Consider the following 16428-nt stretch of genomic DNA (forward strand, 5'->3'; position numbering starts at 1 on the left):
CCTGGAGCATCCCGGAGCACCCTGAGCATTTCCTGGGACACCCCGAGCATCCCGAGGTACCCTGACCACCCCTGCACACCCCAAGCACCTTGGCACACCCGGAGCACCCCAGGGTACCCAGAGCATCCCCGTGCGCCCGGAGCACGACGGCACATCCCCGCGCACCCGTACCCAGCAGAAACCCCCTTAACGATCCCCGCGTGCACCCGCGGAGGGCGCCCGAGCGCGGGGCGTTCCCCGGTAGCAGGGGCGGCCCCGGGGCGGTGCCGGGGCGGCTGCCTCCCCCCCCCGGGAGCTGCTGCGGGCGCGGGGCGGCGGCAGCGGCGGTGGTGCCGCCATGGCGGAGGGGACGGTGCAGTGCCGGGTCCAGTACCTGGAGGATGCCGACCCCTTCGGCTGCGGCAGCTTCCCGGAGCCGCGCCGAGCCCCGGTTTACGCCGTGGAGGAGGCGCTGGCCCTGGGCGCGCAGCTGCCCGCGCTGCACCGGCTGCTCGGAGCGCCGCTGCCGGTAAAAAGGGGGGGAGCTGGGAGGGCTGGGAGGGCTGGGAAGGGGGGTCCCCTGCGGAGAGGTGCTGCCGGGACCCTGCTGAGCATCCCCGGGCAGCGCTTTGTGGGTGGGGGTTGGCCGCGGGGATGGGGGCTCCCCGGTGCACGGTTGCGTCGGGGTATGGAGAGGGCGGGAGGGGATGGAGGATGTGCCTGGGGGGGCTCGGGAAAATGCGCAGGGAGAGCAAGCAAAGCCTCGGCTCCATCCCTGCAAGGGGAAAGAGCTTCTGTGTCTGTGTGTCCGTGCGTCCGTGCGGTGCCATGGGGACGCGGCGGCTCCCTGGGGTGACCCGGGTGCAGGCGGTGGCACCGCGCGTCCCCGAGCTGCTTGCGGAGAGCCCCGGGGCCCGCGGGAGCGGGGGCCCTCGCTGCCTCCTGAGTCACGGCGGAATTGGCGAGCCCCACCGGTGGGTGATGCCATTTCTCATCCGGCCCCTCGTGAGTCGTCTCGGAGGAAGTGGCTGCTCATGTTCAGGCGGTTTCCCATCCGACAGACACCCTGCCCGCGTGTGCCAGGGCCCCGGGGTGGCGGCAGCACCGCTGCTGGGGAGCGCGCCCCCGTGCCACGCTGCAACGGAGCGGAGCTGAGCCCTGCGGCTGCCAAACGCCGTGGGCAGGATCCGGGTGGCCCCGCTGCAGCACATGGAGCCTCAGGGCCACCAGCCCCCATCCCACGGCTTTTGTTTGCACGGCGGGGCTGGAAAGCTGTGCGGAAACGCGTGCGCTCCACGAAACGTGCTGAGCGACTTCCTCCGGCGTGTTGTGGGCAGCGGAGGACACAGGCTCATGATACGGGCTGGGAGAGAGGGGACGGGGAACCTGGAGCCTCCTCTCCTTGGGGACTTTCCCACCCAGGAGTCTTCTGTTAGCGTGATGCTTTCAGCGCATCCTCTACAGTCACCTCCTGCTGGTTTCCTGCCTTCCGAACACAGCCCCGTGGGCATGGGACCTGGCAGCACCTCACCGATGGCTGAGCATCTCCCTCCCGCAGCCTGCGGCACCTCAGGAACAAAGGCAGGGGAGACAGGGACAGGGACAGGAGGGGGCAATGGGAAGGGGGTTGCTCTGAGCCATTTCCCTAAGCCAAACAAGCTCCTTTCATCCCCACTTTCATTTTTCTTGGAGCAGAGCAGCCCCATCTCATGTTGTCACCGTCATGGGATTTTTAGGCGGTGACTAAACGGAGTCTGTTTGGGAACAAACAGCCCGAGACATGACGAATGGAGCGAACTCAAATTTCAGGCATGCGTCCTCCTCCCCGGGCAGGAGCTGCCTGTAACGGGATCGCGGTCCCGGGGTGCCACCGCGGGCACGGGGATGCTCGCTGGGGCTCATGCGTGCCGGTGCCTCCACCGCCAGCCTCCTGCCCTGCAGAGCTCTCCCATCCCACGGGCTGGGTCCGAATCAGGAGCTGGCACCCCGGGGTGGCCTTATCCTGGCACAACATCTCCCGTCGTTCGGACGTGCCCGCCGTGCCAGGTGCTGCTCTCCGCTCCATTACTCACCGCGCTAAAATTAGTAAATGAGCAGACAGGTTTTTTTTTTTTATTACTAATTTTTCCCCCTATAAATCTGCTGTGAAAGCTCAGCTGGGAAGGCTGCTCAGCAGCACACTCCTGAGCAGACCAGGACGGAGCCTGGCCGGGTCCTTGCACATTCTCAGAGAACCGAGCAGTCTCCTTGGCACAACCTGCCCCAGGGACCGACCAGATCCCATGCGGGATTTGCCCTCCCTGCCTTTTGCTGGGGCAGAGGGCTTCTCGCACTGACATCTCTGCGTGTCCCTGTGAACAGCCCGTCCTGCCCTGCGACACCCTCGGCGCTTCCTCTCCCCGCAGCTGATGGCTTTTTCATGTTTTCCGGAAAGCGTCTTTGTGCCTGAAATACCTTCCCGCTTTGTTTTCCCCTTCCCGCTTTGTTTTCCCCAGCCGCATTGTTCTGCTTCGGGCTGATGCTATCTCGTCTGCGCTTCCAGCAGTTCTGCAGCTCCGCTGGGTGATGCTCCCTCTGGGTGCGGGTGTGTTTTTAAACCCCTCCAAGTGTTTTTCTGCAAAACCCGTGTTTTCTACAGCAGCATGTGACCGCTGGAACAGAGATCCCTTTGCGAACCAGGCTGCTGGGCACAGCCAGAGCAGCGCTGGGGCTGCAGAATGGGATTGCAGAGGGTGGCAGCGAGGCCGTGTCTGTGCCACCACTGCCCCTGCCTTGGTGTCCCCTCGCTCTCCAGAAGCCACCGCGCTCCCTTGACCCGTGCCCCACACCAGCGCTGTCTCATCCCCCAGTCCAGGGATTTTCCAAACTGTTGTGAAACCAAAACTGTTCCTCGCCAGGAAACCTGCAGGAGAGCAGAAAACTGCTGCGTCAGCACAGTGGGTTGTGCTCCCAGTGCCCGGAGCTCTGGATTTTGGTGGATTTGGGGGATTATTGAGCCGTGGGTGCTGAGATGCAGGAGCTCAGGCCTGGGTGGAGAGGGCAGCATGTGAGCAAGTGCGCAGTTCTGGGCCAGCTCGGGGCTGGGTGACCTCCAGAGCCCTCCTGCCTTCATTTTATTTTTTTTTTCCTGCCCTGATGGGCAGTGCTCCCAGCCATGTGCTGCCATCCGTCAGGCAGGGCAGGGTAGGAGGCAGCAACTGAGCGCCCTGGTGATAAACACCCCCAGAGCGAACCCAGGTGCCCGAATCACAGTGCGTGCCCTCGGCTGCGCGGTGGGGCTGCTCCTGCGCGGGGAGAGCTGCCCACGGCCCTGTCCTTCTCCTCTGCCATCGCCTCCGGGGGTGGGAAGAGTTCAGAAGAGAAGCTGCAGACATCTACAGACGTCATAGCAAGTGGTTTGGAGAGCGAGCTGGGTCTGCTGGCACAAGAGATTTGCCTGAGTCTGAAGTGCACAGAGGTGGCAGCCCCAGGCGTGGGGCACGCAGTGGTGCCACGCAGATGCTGCAGATATTGCTACACGCTGTGTAAAATTCATCCTGAGCCTCGTGTTCAAGTGCTGCTTCAAGTCGGAGCCTCAGCTGGAACAAATAGCGCCGGTTTCAGCAAATTCCCCTTCCCAGAAGAGCTGCGTGGGGCGTCCCGTGGCACGGCTCTCTCCAGCTCGCAATCCGGGCGTTGCTCTGGCTCTGCCCCAACACCAGCCTCTGGCAGGGGTTTAAAAGCATCTTTGGGTTTATCCTTACCCAGCTGGGGCTGGTTTGGGGTCTGGGTCTGTCCCGAGGCCAGCACAAGGGGGCGAGGGCCATGCCCATGTCCCATGTTGCCACCAAAGAGTTCCTTTAAATGTGCTCTCTTAGAGCCGCCCAGAGCATTACGCAGAGCGACGAAGTTGGGAAATTGTGGTTGCCAAAAAGAAGAAAGTGTTAGAGACGGGGGGGGAAGTGTTTCTGCAGCTGGCAGATAAGGAGGATGCTGCATCCTCCTGCAGGCCAGGGGAGGCCAGAGGCTGTTCTCCAGCTTGTTATGGATTTCTGGGGAGCTGCTGCTCACACAGGGTAGGAGCTCAGGGCAGGTCACACCTCTGAGCAGCGCCAGGCTGCTGCACCCAGGGCGGGTTGTCGTGGTCCCAAGCGTGATGGATGCTCCCCCATCAGCTACATCAAACCTGGGACTTGTGGTCCCAGCAGGTCCCCAAACTTCTCTGCCCGCTGCCTGGAGGACGCCAGCAGCGCTATGGGAGCCGCGTGCCGGAGCTGTGAGCGTGGGATGCTCTCCTCCTTCCCCCTGCTCCGCTTTGTCCCTGGGCTCACTGCAGCCCTGTGCCGTTTTAAGACGCTTTCCCATGCCGGAGGCAGATGGATCAAAGCTTCCTGGTGACACCAGGGCTCGAATCGGGGACACAGCCCTGCTCTGGGAGCTGCTGTCACCCTGTGGCCCCACCGTGCTGTCCCCAGCAGCGTGACCGCAAGGCTCGGTTCTTTTAAACCCTTGTCTGAGGGTGCAGGAGCAAGCCCAGCGGTGAGCTCCAGCATGGAAATGCCAAGCTGGGAGGCTTGGCAGGGCATCCCCGGCGTGGGGCAGCCTGTCCCTGTCCCCATCCCATCCCCAGGGGATGGCATTTACTGGGCGGGAGCAGCCCTTGGGCTCAGAGCATCCCTCGTGGGGAGCAGGGCCAAGCTCGCACGGGAAGCGCGCGGCCGCCAGCTGGGCCATGTCAGCGGCCCCGATAGGAGCTGTGGATGTTATCTCCGGCTTGCAGGGCTCTGGCAGCCGAGCGGAGGCAAATTTTTTCCTTTGGGAGCTGCTTTTTGCTGTGTTTGATTGCACCCGGGTGCTGGTTCATCCTGCTGCGCCTGGGAGGGTGCAGAGAAGCCCAGGAGAAGCCTCGGAGCAGGATTCGAAGCCTTTCCCCTGCAAGCAAGCCCTCGGATGGTGTTTGCTTGTGTTGCCATGGCTGGGTGGAGAGCGATGCAAACAACGCAACGACTGCGTCTCGCCCGACAGCGCTGCCCTGCCAAATTGCCATTTTCCGGGAGGCTTGGTCAGAGGCCAGGCTGTTATCCCAGCACGTGCGGCATGGTGCGCTTCTGGCTTCTGGTTTTGGAGACGTGCAGGCGGTGAGGTTGGATGTGCAAAGGTTTTACAGGCTGGTGACTCAATGGAGAGCAAGCACAGGGCGACGCAGGGGCTGTATCCAGAGCTGGTGGTGCTCTGCCAGCCTGCTCCAGCACGTCGACAGCTCTCCCAGCCCTTGGGAAGCAGTGGGGACACTGGCAGAGCGGTGACATTAATAACAGGGATCTATCCTGAGGGATATGGGACAGGCACGCCGAGACGCAGAGGATGCGATAGGAGCAGGAGCAGTGCTGGGTTTGGTGCTTCCCCACCCCGCCACGTGGCCGGGAGCGGGGCTGAGTCATACGGGGCAGGTCAGGCACCCACAGCCACAGGGAAACCCGCGCGGGGCTCGCCGTGGTGTGCGTGCTGCTGCGGGGGTGAGGCAGAAAACCAGCCCTGCCACGACTGCTGGGACACGCTGGCAGCATCAGGCTGGGTCCCCCACCCCAGGGACAGTCAGTGGCACGGGTGCCACCCTCGCCCTGTGTTTTTTCCTGGTGTGGGGCTTCGTGTTTTCCCCCAAAGTCCGATGCTGGTTCCTTGGGCTTTCCTGGCGGCGTGCAGGGAGGGAGGACACGTCCCTGTGGGGATGGCACTGCGGGGGGGACGAGGTGGTCCTGCAGGACGTGAATTACACAGCCAGGAGGGACATCGCTGTCACTGGTGAGGACACGAGGTGGGCACGGTGGCTCTTGTCCCATCCTGGTGGCTCGTGTCCCATCCCGGCTGTCTGCATCCCCAGCTGGAGGACTGCACGCTGCAGATCTCCCCGTCCGGCCACTACCTGGACCTCGACCTGTCCCTGCTGGAGCAGAAGGATGACCTGGAGGGTTTCTACGAGGAGGTCAGGTGAGGCACACAGGGCACCGGGGACACAGGGACGCCGCGTGAGCGAGCGCCGGTGCTCACCCTCCGTCCCCCTCGCCCCAGGAAGGGCCGGCGGCCGACGCTGATCCTGCGCACCCAGCTCTCCGTCCGCGTCCACGCCATCATCGGTGAGCCGGGCTGGGTGGCGGTGGCCGTGGGGGTGGCCTCGTGGTGCCACGAGGCTGCCGGCGTCCTCCCCGCCCCGCAGGTCGGGGCTGCTGCTTCTCAGGCCGGGAGCGCATTGCGCGCCGCGGGTATTTTGGGTCACCCAGGCAAGACCTAAATATAGCCGTGGAGAATGCAAACAAACGGCTTGCACGGGGACAAGAGCGCTCGGACAGCTCGAGTCTTTCCATCCGGAGCAGGGGGAAAAGCCAGCGCAGAGCGGAGCGGTGCTGGGAGGGGAGGGCAGGGACCGGGGCTGGGGTCGGGGTCGCGCTCCCCGCTCGCGGTTCCCAGGCTCTGGGTTGCTCCGTGCCCCGGCCCCGTCGGCCCAGCAGCACGGCCGGGAGGATGCCGGGAGCTGGGGTTTGGCAGAGCGCTCGCTGGCCTGGCTGGGAAGCAGCGTGGGCAGCTGGCCTGGGGCTCGTTACAGCTCCGAACCTGACCCGGGGAACTCGGGATGCTCGGATAATGCAATTTGGAGTTCAGAGCGAGCAAGCGGGAGGAAACCAGAAACGCAGCTATTTTTAAAGAAGGAATAAATAGAAAAGCAGAGAAACAGAGGAAAATGGATTTGGTGAGCTGTGAGCCTCCTTTGAGGGCTGCCAGCCACGGGACAGGGACAAGGAAGGGTGGCAGAGTTAGTGTAACGATGCCCAGTGCCCCGTGGTGGGTGATCCCAGCAGGGTGGGATGGTTCCTGAGATGCCCCCAAATCTCACACAGGGTCAGCACTGCCCGGGGGCTGCTGCTCCCACGCAGTGGGGAGGAATGGCTAAAAGTGGCTCTGCCTCCTGCCCGTGTTCCTGTTTCGGTTCTGCGCAGGAAACCGGAGGGGATATTTATGTCTGTCAGAGAAAAATCAAAAAGAAAAAAAAAAAAGAAAATAGGAAGGTGGCAGCACTGAAATAAGCAGCTGTGGGGGAGCTGCTGCTGTTCCACCCCGTGTGGCCACGTGCCACGGAGCTCCTGGCCAGGCCATCTCTTCACATCTCCTGTTCCATAAAATTATAAAAACACCCAGGTTGGAAAAGGCCTTCAGGATCTCCAAGCCCAACCACTTGACCTTCCGAGTCCCACCACTTAACCGTGTCCCTTAGTGCCACGTCCACGCGTCTCTGAAACACGTCAGGGATGGGGATGCCCGCACTGCCCCGGGCAGCCTGTTCCAACCTTTTTCCTTGCAGAGAAGCTGTACAACTCGCAGGGGCCGGAGCTGCGCCGTTCCCTCTTCTCCCTCAAGCAGCTCTTCCAGGTAGGTGACCCCAGATCCATGTCCCCAGCCCGGGGCTGGCCGCGTCCCCACCACGTGCGCTGGGACAACGCCGGGGCTTCTCCCCGCAGGAGGACAAGGACCTGGTACCCGAGTTTGTGAACCTGGATGGGCTGACGTGCCTGATCAAAGTGGGGGCAGAGGCGGATCAGAACTACCAGAACTACATCCTCCGTGGTCGGTACTTTGGTCCAGGGGGTGGCGGAGGGCTGGGGGTGTCCCTGTTGCAGGGTGGAGGAGGCTGCTGCTCGGGGTGGCCACCATCCCCTCACCTTGCCTTGCAGCCCTGAGCCAGATCATGCTCTTCGTGGACGGGATGCTGGGCGTCATCAACCACAACGAGACCGTCCAGTGGCTGTACACACTGTCGGGAAGCCTGGTAAGCAGCAGTGTCCCCCTCTCTGTGGCTGTCCCCTGGGGGGTTCACCCCACACCTCGCCTTCGGGATGGGTTTGGTGCCATCCTACCCTCAGGCTCGTTGGGTGCTGCTCACAGAAGTCACCCAGTGTCCCCAGACAGATGTGACCATGCTCCTGGGCACAGAGGTTGAACATAAGAAGGGGGTCCCACCCCAAGCCCCTTCCCAGTGCCCATAGGATCCCAGCTGCAGGACCCTAGCCCCACCGCACCGTGACCTGGCCCCAAAGCTACTGGTGAATCCACCAACCCTGGGGCACGGGCACAGCCACCCGGTGCTGGCAGCGCCCTGCCACGGCCTCTGTCCCTCGTCCCAGTTCCGCCTGGTGGTGAAGATGGCACTGAAGCTGCTGCTGGTGTTCGTGGAGTACACGGAGCCCAACGCCCTGCTCCTCATCCGCGCCGTCAACGCCGTGGACCAGGCGAGAGGTGAGCGCAGCCCCAGCTGCCAGCGAGATCCCTGCTTGGGGATGGTTCGGCACAGAGGACATGCGTTGTCTGTCCCATGCCAACCCCCTGCGTGATGGGCACGGCCCGTGGGAGCCCACCAAGAGCCCCCAGCAGGGATGGGGATGGGGGGAGACGCTGGGGGTGCAGCACGCTGCGTCCCAAACCTGCCCCAGCTGCAGCCCTGGTGTCACCTGCGCCCCTCGCTTGTCCCAGGCGTGTGTCCGTGGTCCAACCTGATGGCCATCCTGCAGCAACGCAACGGGGCCGACACGGAGCTGCTGGTGTTCGCGATGACGCTCATCAACAAGGTCAGTGCCGGGGGTGGCCGTGCTGTGCCGTGCCGTGCCATGGGGTCACCCTGTCCCCATCGCGCCCGTCCCAACCCTGTCCCTCTGCTCCTGCCCAGACGCTGGCTGCCCTCCCGGACCAGGACTCCTTCTACGACGTGACGGACTGCCTGGAGCAGCAGGGCATGGAGACGGTGGTGCAGCAGTACCTGAGCAGCAAGGGCACCGACCTCGACCTCAAGCAGCAGTTTGTGCTCTACGAAGTGAGCGGGGCACCCTGGGGCGATGTCCACGTCCATCTCCCTGGGGAGGGCGGGGGTGTGGGGTGGGAGCAGCGCCTGGGGGCTCACCAGGTGTCCCCATCCCCTCTGCAGAGCGCTCTCAAGCTGGAGGATGGGGTGGAGGAGCCGTCACCGGGTGGGCGCAAGGAGAGGAGGAAGACAGACGAGGGCCGGCGTGGGTGGCGTGCCCAGGGCAGCTGTGCCGAGCCCAGCCCCGACCCCCAGCCTGTGCCAGGGACCCCCAGCACCCCAAAGGAGCCCCCTGTTGAGGACAGCCCCGAGCTGAGCATCCCAGCAGAGTAAGTATGGGCTGTGAGGATGCCGGGATGCGGGAAGGGGAGTCCCCCCCCAGGTCTCCATCAGTGCCACCTCTTTCTCCAGGCCATGCCCAAAGAGCACCTACAACAGCACGTCCAGCCTGCGGCTGTCTCTGCCGTGCACCTCGCCTGAGAAGGAGCAGCCCCCGGGCCCTGGGGAGAGGAGCGTGTACAAGTAAGCAGCCAGGCGGGGATGGTGCCCTGGGGATGGAGGCGAGGAGGGTCCCACCACCGTGTCCCTGCTGGGGGGCACCCGTCCCAAGGGGGCACTGGGGATGTAGCGGGGTTTGGGCAGGATGCACAAGCCAGGAGAGGACAGTCCGAGGTGGCCCAGCCAGGGCTTTCACAGCACCATTTGGCCCCACTGGGGCACGCACGCCTCTTCTCCAGCTCCATCTCTTCCCCCTTGCTCCTCTTCTCTGGCCACGCTGATTCTCTCCTCTGCCCACTCTTTCTATCTTTCCTTTTGCAGGCTGCACCAACCTGTCCCTGTCTGGTAAGTGCCCAGGCTTTGCACGCGTGTGATGCCTCCCGGCGCACCCCGCTTGCTGTCCCCAGCCCTTGCATCTCCTCTGCTTGTGTCCTGGCTGGATGGCCGGGACCCCCGTGCCACCGGGGTCCCACTCGGGGTGGCAGCGCCCTCCAAACCCCGTTAATGGTGCTCCCCCTTGGTGGCACAGCCCTGGAGCTGGCATCGTCCACAAGAACCTCCCTGGTGGCTCTGATGATGGGGACGGTGCCCCCACGTCGCCAGCACCATGCGGCACCCAGGCAAGGGGAGTTCTTGATGGGGAGCCCCAGGCCGTGCCGTGGGGCTGGGGGGTGGGTGCAGGAGACCCCCGTTAGCGGGGGCTAACCCCTGTTTTCCCTCAGGCGGGAGGATGCCCCCTCCTTGCATGGGGACAAGCCTATTCTGAGGAGGTTTGAGTAAGTAGAGGCATGCGTGTGTCTCCAGGCATGCGCTTCCTCAGGCTGTAGGAATCTGGCCCTGGGTGGCCGAGGAGCAGGAGGAGGGTCCTCGTGTGTCCCCAGCTCCACCGTGGTGCCCTCCTGGGTCGTGGTGAACACCAGCTTGGGACCAAAGAGCGATGGTGGCAGAGGTGGTGGAGTTTGCAGCCTTGGAGATGCTCAGAAGCCACCTGGGCATGGTCCTGGGCAACCTGCTCAGGGTGGCCCTGCTCCAGCAGGGCTTGGGCCAGGTGACCTCCGGGGGTCCCTGCCAGCCTCACCCATTACACAGCCATGCTTCCCCTGCCTTCAGCTCCTGGTGGGCTGTGGCATCCCCATCCCTGAGCCGTGGTGGCATCACCCATCTCTCTGAAGGGCTTGGAGGCAGCTGAGGGGCATGGATGGACCCTGCTGTGGTGCGGCTGGTGCCGGGGGTTTTGGTGCCGGACCCGGCCCGTGTGGTGCTTGCTGTGTGGTGCCATGTGGTGTGGTTTGCCCGTCCCCACCTCCCCTGCCCCCTGGTGTCCCCAGCTGATGGCTGCCCCTGTCCCGCAGAGCTCGCTTCCTGGAGAACCTGGCCGCTGCCCAGAAGGAGAAGATCTCCGCCATGGCCAAGGGACGGCTCGAGATCCTCAGCGATGTTGCTCCGGAGCATCTTGCCACTTGGGATGGGGACAGCAGCACCCCTGAGCCCGGGACGGAGCCACCCAGCATGAGTACGTGCAGGAATGGGGTTGGAGCCCACCAGGATCTGGGGGTGGGTGTTGATGGTCCCTCTAGCCCATGATGCTGGGTGCCGTGGAGGTGCGGGTGCCATCCCTCTCCAAATGGCAATGTCCAAGCATGCTGCCACCAGGGAACGGGCCCCAAACTCAACATGCAGCCCCTTGGGCAGGCTGTCTCACCCCCTCCCCATCTCCCTGCAGGGTCCCACGCGGGCCGTCAGGACACCACCGACTCCTGCAGCGCCATCTCCTCCGACACCAAGTTCATGCTGGACATGCTCTACGCTAAGGGCTCCTCGGAGCTGGGGAGGCAGAAGGTCTTCCCCGAGGGGCTGTCGTCCTCCCAGTACCACGGCGAGGAGGAGATGAGCACCAGGCAGGGCAGTGCTGAGGGACACGGTGGTCGGGAGCCGGAGAGCACCTGGCTGCATGGCAGGGCTCCGGATGGGCCGGTGGCCAGCGCCCACGCCAAGCTGGCACGTGCCGCGTCCAACATCGACGCCGAGACCCACACGCAGAAGCTGGAGAACACCATGATGATGCCCATCAAGAAGGACACGGAGCTGTCGTGGGAGCACCTTCAGGCCAGCCCCGCGCAGCTGAAGATCAAGGACCTGGACTTCACCGACCTGGGGGAGGAGGAAGACTTTGACATCTTGGACACGGGGCCCATAGCCAATGGCTCCTTCCTTCCTCCCGGCATCCAGGCAGCGAGCGCTGGCGTTCTCATGGCTCCCCCTCCACCTCCCATGGACTCTGGCTGCCCACCACCTCCCCCTCCACCTCCCATGGCCCCTGGCTGTCCTCCACCCCCCCCTCCACCTCCTATGGCCCCTGGTTGCCCACCACCTCCCCCTCCACCTCCTATGGTCCCTGGCTGCCCACCCCCTCCGGGGTTCTCAGGCCCTTCGACCACTGATGGCCCTTCCCAAGCCAAGAAGAAGAGGACAGTGAAGCTCTTCTGGAAGGAGCTGAAGCAGCTGGATGGCTCTGTGGGGCCGGGCAGGTTCGGGCGGGCGACGCTGTGGGCGTCCCTGCAGAGCGTTGAGGTCAACACTGCCAAACTGGAGCATCTCTTCGAGTCCCGGGCAAAGGAGGTGCCGGCTTCCAAGGTACCAGCAGGCTGGCACCATCAGCTGGGGGGACTTTGGGGCACTGTTGGTTCACCTGGGGCTCCTGGGCATGCACCATCACCCTGACCCTGTGCTGATGGGTACCCGCAGCCCCGAGGCTCAGCGGGGAGGTTGGGGCAGGGCGGATGGTTGGTGCATGGGTTTGCTCGCCTCCGGCTCATGTCCATGGTGCTCTCGTGAAGGTGAGCCCCCTGCCTGGCTGCCAGCCTCCGCCCTGTCCTCCCTGCAGAAAGCTACCGACGGGAAGAAGGTGGTGGTGGTGCTGGACCCCAAGAGGAGCAACGCCATCAACATCGGCCTCACGGTGCTGCCGCCCGTCCACATCATCAAGACGGCCGTGCTCAACTTCGATGAGTTTGCGGTCAATAAGGAAGGGATCGAGGTGAGCAGCTGGGCCGCACAGGGTCTTTTCCCACCTCGTGCGGGTCTTTTCCCCCAGCCAGGAGGTCTCCATGCCCATGCTGCCAGTGTGGCACAGTGTAGATGGCGTTGGGGCGACACGTCGCATCTCCCACCAGCATGGGGAGTGGTGGTGTGGCTGGGGTCCTGACGTATCCCCTTGCCTGCTCTAGAAAATCCTGACCATGGTCCCGACTGAGGAGGAGAAGCAGAAGATCCAGGAGGCCCAGCTGGCCAACCCCGACGTGCCCTTGGGCTCTGCGGAGCAGTTCCTGCTCTCCCTGTCCTCCATCAGCGACCTCACGGCCAGGCTCCAGCTCTGGGCCTTCAAGCTGGACTACGAGAGCCTGGAGCAGGTACGGGACCACCTACCCCATCTCCCCCCACCACTGCCAGCCCCAGCGGGGTCCCTGGGATGAGCCCCGTGCGTTCCTGGTGGGACGTGGCCGTGTCTGAGTGCGGGAGGTGTCCTGGTTGGGGACAGGCTGCAGGTCCCCAAGGCAAGCATGGGGTGGTTGTGCTCATGTTTGAGGGCAAATGCTGAAGCCCCCGAGGGAGGTGACACCCAAAGGGTCTGACCTGCCCCCGTCCTCATCCAGGAGATTGCAGAGCCGCTGTTTGATCTGAAAGTGGGCATGGAGCAGCTGGCCAAAAATCACACCTTCAAGTGCATCCTGGCCACGCTGCTGGCCATGGGCAACTTCTTGAACGGCTCCCAGGTGAGGAACGGGGTGCAGGGGGACGCAGCCAGTCCTGGGTGCTGCGAGGGTAATGGGACTGACCACGGCACGTTGGGTACCTGAGAGGGACCCCACGAGGCTTGGGAAGGTGCCTGAGGCTGGGTGGTGCACGTGGTCTGCCAGAGGGTGGGAGGATGGAGGGGCCCTGCTGAGTCTGTTGGGGTTTCAGAGCAGAGGCTTTGAGCTGGGCTATCTGGAGAAGGTCTCGGAAGTGAAGGACACGGTGCACCGGCAGTCCCTGCTGCACCACCTCTGCCAGATGGTGGTGGAGAAGTTCCCAGAAACCACAGACCTCTACTCGGAGATCGCCTCCATCACGCGCTCCGCCAAGGTGAGGCCAAGCCCAGAGCCCACATCTCCACCCCACCACCACCACCACCCCGAGGGCTGATGTCTCCCTCCTCCAGGTGGACTTTGACGAGCTGGCCAACAGCCTGGTGCAGCTGGAGCGGCGCTGCCGGGCCTCCTGGGACAACCTGAAGGTGATCGCCAAGCACGAGACCAAGCCGGTGCTGAAGAGCAAGCTGACGGACTTCCTCAAGGACAGCACCCAGCGCATCGTCGTCCTGAAGGTGGTCCACAGGCGCGTCCTCAACAGGTGGGCATCTCCCCGCGGGCAGACCCCCATCCTCGTGATCCATCCGTATTGGGGAAAGCCCCACGGTGACCGGGATCCCTGCAGGTTTCACTCCTTCCTGCTGTACCTGGGGTACCCGGCCAGCGCCGTGCGGGACGTGAAGGTGATGCCCATCTGCAAGCTGCTGCGGGAGTTCGCCCTGGAGTACCGCACGTGCCGGGAGCGCGTCCTGCAGCAGCAGAAGAAGCGTGCTGCCCACCGGGAGCGCAACAAGACCCGCGGGAGGCTCATCACCGAGGTACGGGGCCACCCCGCTGCCCTCATCCCCCCGGCACACCCTGAGAGCCACCCCGTGTCCCCAACGGCCACCTCTTGCTCGCCTGCAGACCGAGAAGTTCTCCGGCATCGCCGAGGCCACCGTGCCGCCTGCTGTGGTGTCGGCCAGCCCCAAGCAGCAGGAGCAGGCGGAGGAAGGCCATGAGAACATGAAGAGCGTCCTGAGCTTGCCCACGGACGTCCCCGCACGACGCAGCCGACCCAGCCGGGGTAGGAGCGGGTTGGGGATGGGACAGCACAGTGGGGTGGCCCATGGGGACACCCAGCTGATGCCAGCATCCTCGTACCCCCCACGCAGGGACAGGGCATGTCACCCCAAGCCAAGGCTCCCCAGCCCAGGAGGACGTCCCCAGCTCACCTGATGACGCCTCGGATGAGATCATGGACCGCCTGGTGAAGTCGGTGACGCAGAGCGCCAACCCCCGGCCCTGCGCCAACAAGGAGCGCAGGAGGTCCCGCGGCAATAGGAAGTCCTGTGAGTCCCTGCTGCCACTGTCCCCACGCCCCGTCCCACCTCTGTGTCCCTGCCACCATGTGCTGTCCCCTCTCTGTCCCCTTGCTCTGTCCCTGTGCTCTCCCAACCCCATGTCCCAGCCCAGATGCTCTTTCCCATCTGCACGTCTCCATCCCCATGCCCTGTCCCATCTCTGTCCCCATGCCCTTTTTCCCATCCTTGTGTCCCACTCCCATCTCCGTGTCCCTGTCCCCACGCCACCCCATTCCCTGTCTCCTCTCCCCGCAGTGCGACGGACGCTGAAGAGCGGGCTGAGCGACGACCTGGTGCAGGCGCTGGGGCTGGGGCGAGCGCCGAGCATGGAGGTGTGACCTGACCCCCCCCCTACAACCCGGGGGGGGCCCTGCCACCCGCACCCCGCAGGGAAGGACGCGGGAAGGACGCTGGCATGCTCAGCACCCTTGGTCTGGCGTCCGGCTCCAGAACAGGACAGGAGCGATGCCGTGAGGCTGCTCCGTGGGGGCCAGGATGGAGGAGATGAGGAGAGTGTGAGTCGTGGAGGGGTCCGAGCAGTATGAGGGGAGAGGACCCCAGCCCTGGCCCTGGCCTGGACCCCCTCCAGGAACTGGGATGGCCAGCGGCAGCTGTGGCAATAAAGTGTTGTGGCGTGTGCTGGTGGCGTTGTCCCTTGTCCCTGCTCCTGGAGCGGGGTGCTGGAGGATCTCGGGACCGGGGCCATGCTCCCTGGGGCAGCCAGCACCCTGGTGCTGAGCAGGGTGGGCTCGGGCTGTGGAGATGGAGCCCTTGGAGACCCCCACGCAGGAGGGCAGGGACCCCACAGCTCACAGCCTGGGGGCAGCATGATTCCCCCTGTACCGGGACACCCAGGGGACCTTGCCAGAAAGAGGACAGCCACCGGCACCGTGCCAGGCTCAAGGCTGCACGCTCAAGGGCAGAACGGAGCACGAGGCCATGGCGTGGTAAATACAGCCTGGGCAGCACTGCAACACTCATTCAAACCTCACAGCTCCCTCACAGCCCTCTCCTGGGGTGTTTTAGGTGGACCAGGCTCTGGGCATGGGATGTGGCACCATCTCCGTGCACTTGGCAGACAGGACAGCTTTGCGAGGACAGCAGCTCCCTGTCCCCATGTCCATGCCACCTCCTGGCCGTCCTGGGCATTAATTAAAACCGCTGGGTACCATTTCTGAGCATCCTGCTGTGGCAGGAGCCGTCTCACCCCTTTCCACAGCAGAGGTCACCGTGCTTGGGGCGCCGCCACCCACGGCGCAGGCATTTGGGAAGGGTGTCACGTCATCCATCACCACAGCTCCGCTGCCCCGGCGCTGCTGCCGGCCCCCAATCCAGCACAGCAGGTCTCTGCGGCTTTCAAAGAATGAAGAAAAACTCCTCCAGGCAGGGCAGCTCCTTCCTCGCCTTCGCTGCCACGCGGGGTCTTCCCCTGCCACCGGACCCTGGGGACGTTGGATGCGCCGGTGGCCTCGGCCCCCAGCCCATGTGCCCAAAGCCACCCGGGTGCCAAGAGCTGCAGGAGTCCAAGAGCTGCTGCAGGATGTGGTGTGGTGTTTGGGTCGGTCCCCAAATGGAGGACAAGAGGTGCCCAGGGGACAGAAATAACATGTGCATCACCTCGGATGCCACATGTCACAGGCTCATGGGGTGGGTAAACTGAGGCAATGCCACCCCCAGAGGCCGTGTCCTCACTGAAGGCCTCCGCCAACCTCTCAGTTTATTTTCCAGCTGTTTTTTTGGCTTTGCAGCCTTGGGGATGTTTCCAAGATTCCCTACCCGGCCCCCAGCACACGCTGCCCTTGAGAGGCGCCTGAAAGTGCTTGGCTTGGCCGCGGCACCAGAGCCTGGTGCCAAAAAAGCCATCAGGCAAGCGTGCCACCCCCTCCCCTCACCCCGGGATGGAGCGGGATGTCGGGATGCAGGAGCAGAGGCA

General features: G+C 64.2%; 1 protein-coding gene across 2 annotated transcripts; it reads left to right on the forward strand.

Annotated features, from left to right (window-relative positions):
* Positions 1-264: 264 nt before the first annotated feature.
* Positions 265-15134, forward strand: FHOD1 (formin homology 2 domain containing 1). 2 transcript variants are annotated; one of them, XM_072043754.1, is made up of 25 exons: positions 265-508; positions 5840-5946; positions 6028-6092; positions 7313-7380; positions 7470-7575; positions 7683-7777; positions 8133-8244; positions 8479-8573; positions 8672-8815; positions 8927-9132; positions 9215-9325; positions 9623-9646; positions 9831-9924; positions 10022-10077; positions 10654-10814; positions 11025-11935; positions 12186-12338; positions 12529-12711; positions 12955-13074; positions 13265-13426; positions 13503-13693; positions 13778-13970; positions 14059-14218; positions 14307-14483; positions 14751-15134. In XM_072043754.1, exons 1-25 carry the CDS (start codon positions 338-340, stop codon positions 14831-14833), a joined length of 3948 nt encoding a protein of 1315 aa, XP_071899855.1. In that variant the 5' UTR covers positions 265-337; the 3' UTR covers positions 14834-15134. The 2 variants fall into 2 exon arrangements, with proteins under 2 accessions (XP_071899855.1, XP_071899856.1); XM_072043755.1 differs by lacking the exons at positions 9623-9646; positions 9831-9924; positions 10022-10077.
* Positions 15135-16428: the final 1294 nt, after the last annotated feature.

The sequence above is a fragment of the Anas platyrhynchos genome, chromosome 12 (assembly GCF_047663525.1).
Source record: "Anas platyrhynchos isolate ZD024472 breed Pekin duck chromosome 12, IASCAAS_PekinDuck_T2T, whole genome shotgun sequence".
NCBI lineage: Eukaryota > Metazoa > Chordata > Aves > Anseriformes > Anatidae > Anas > Anas platyrhynchos.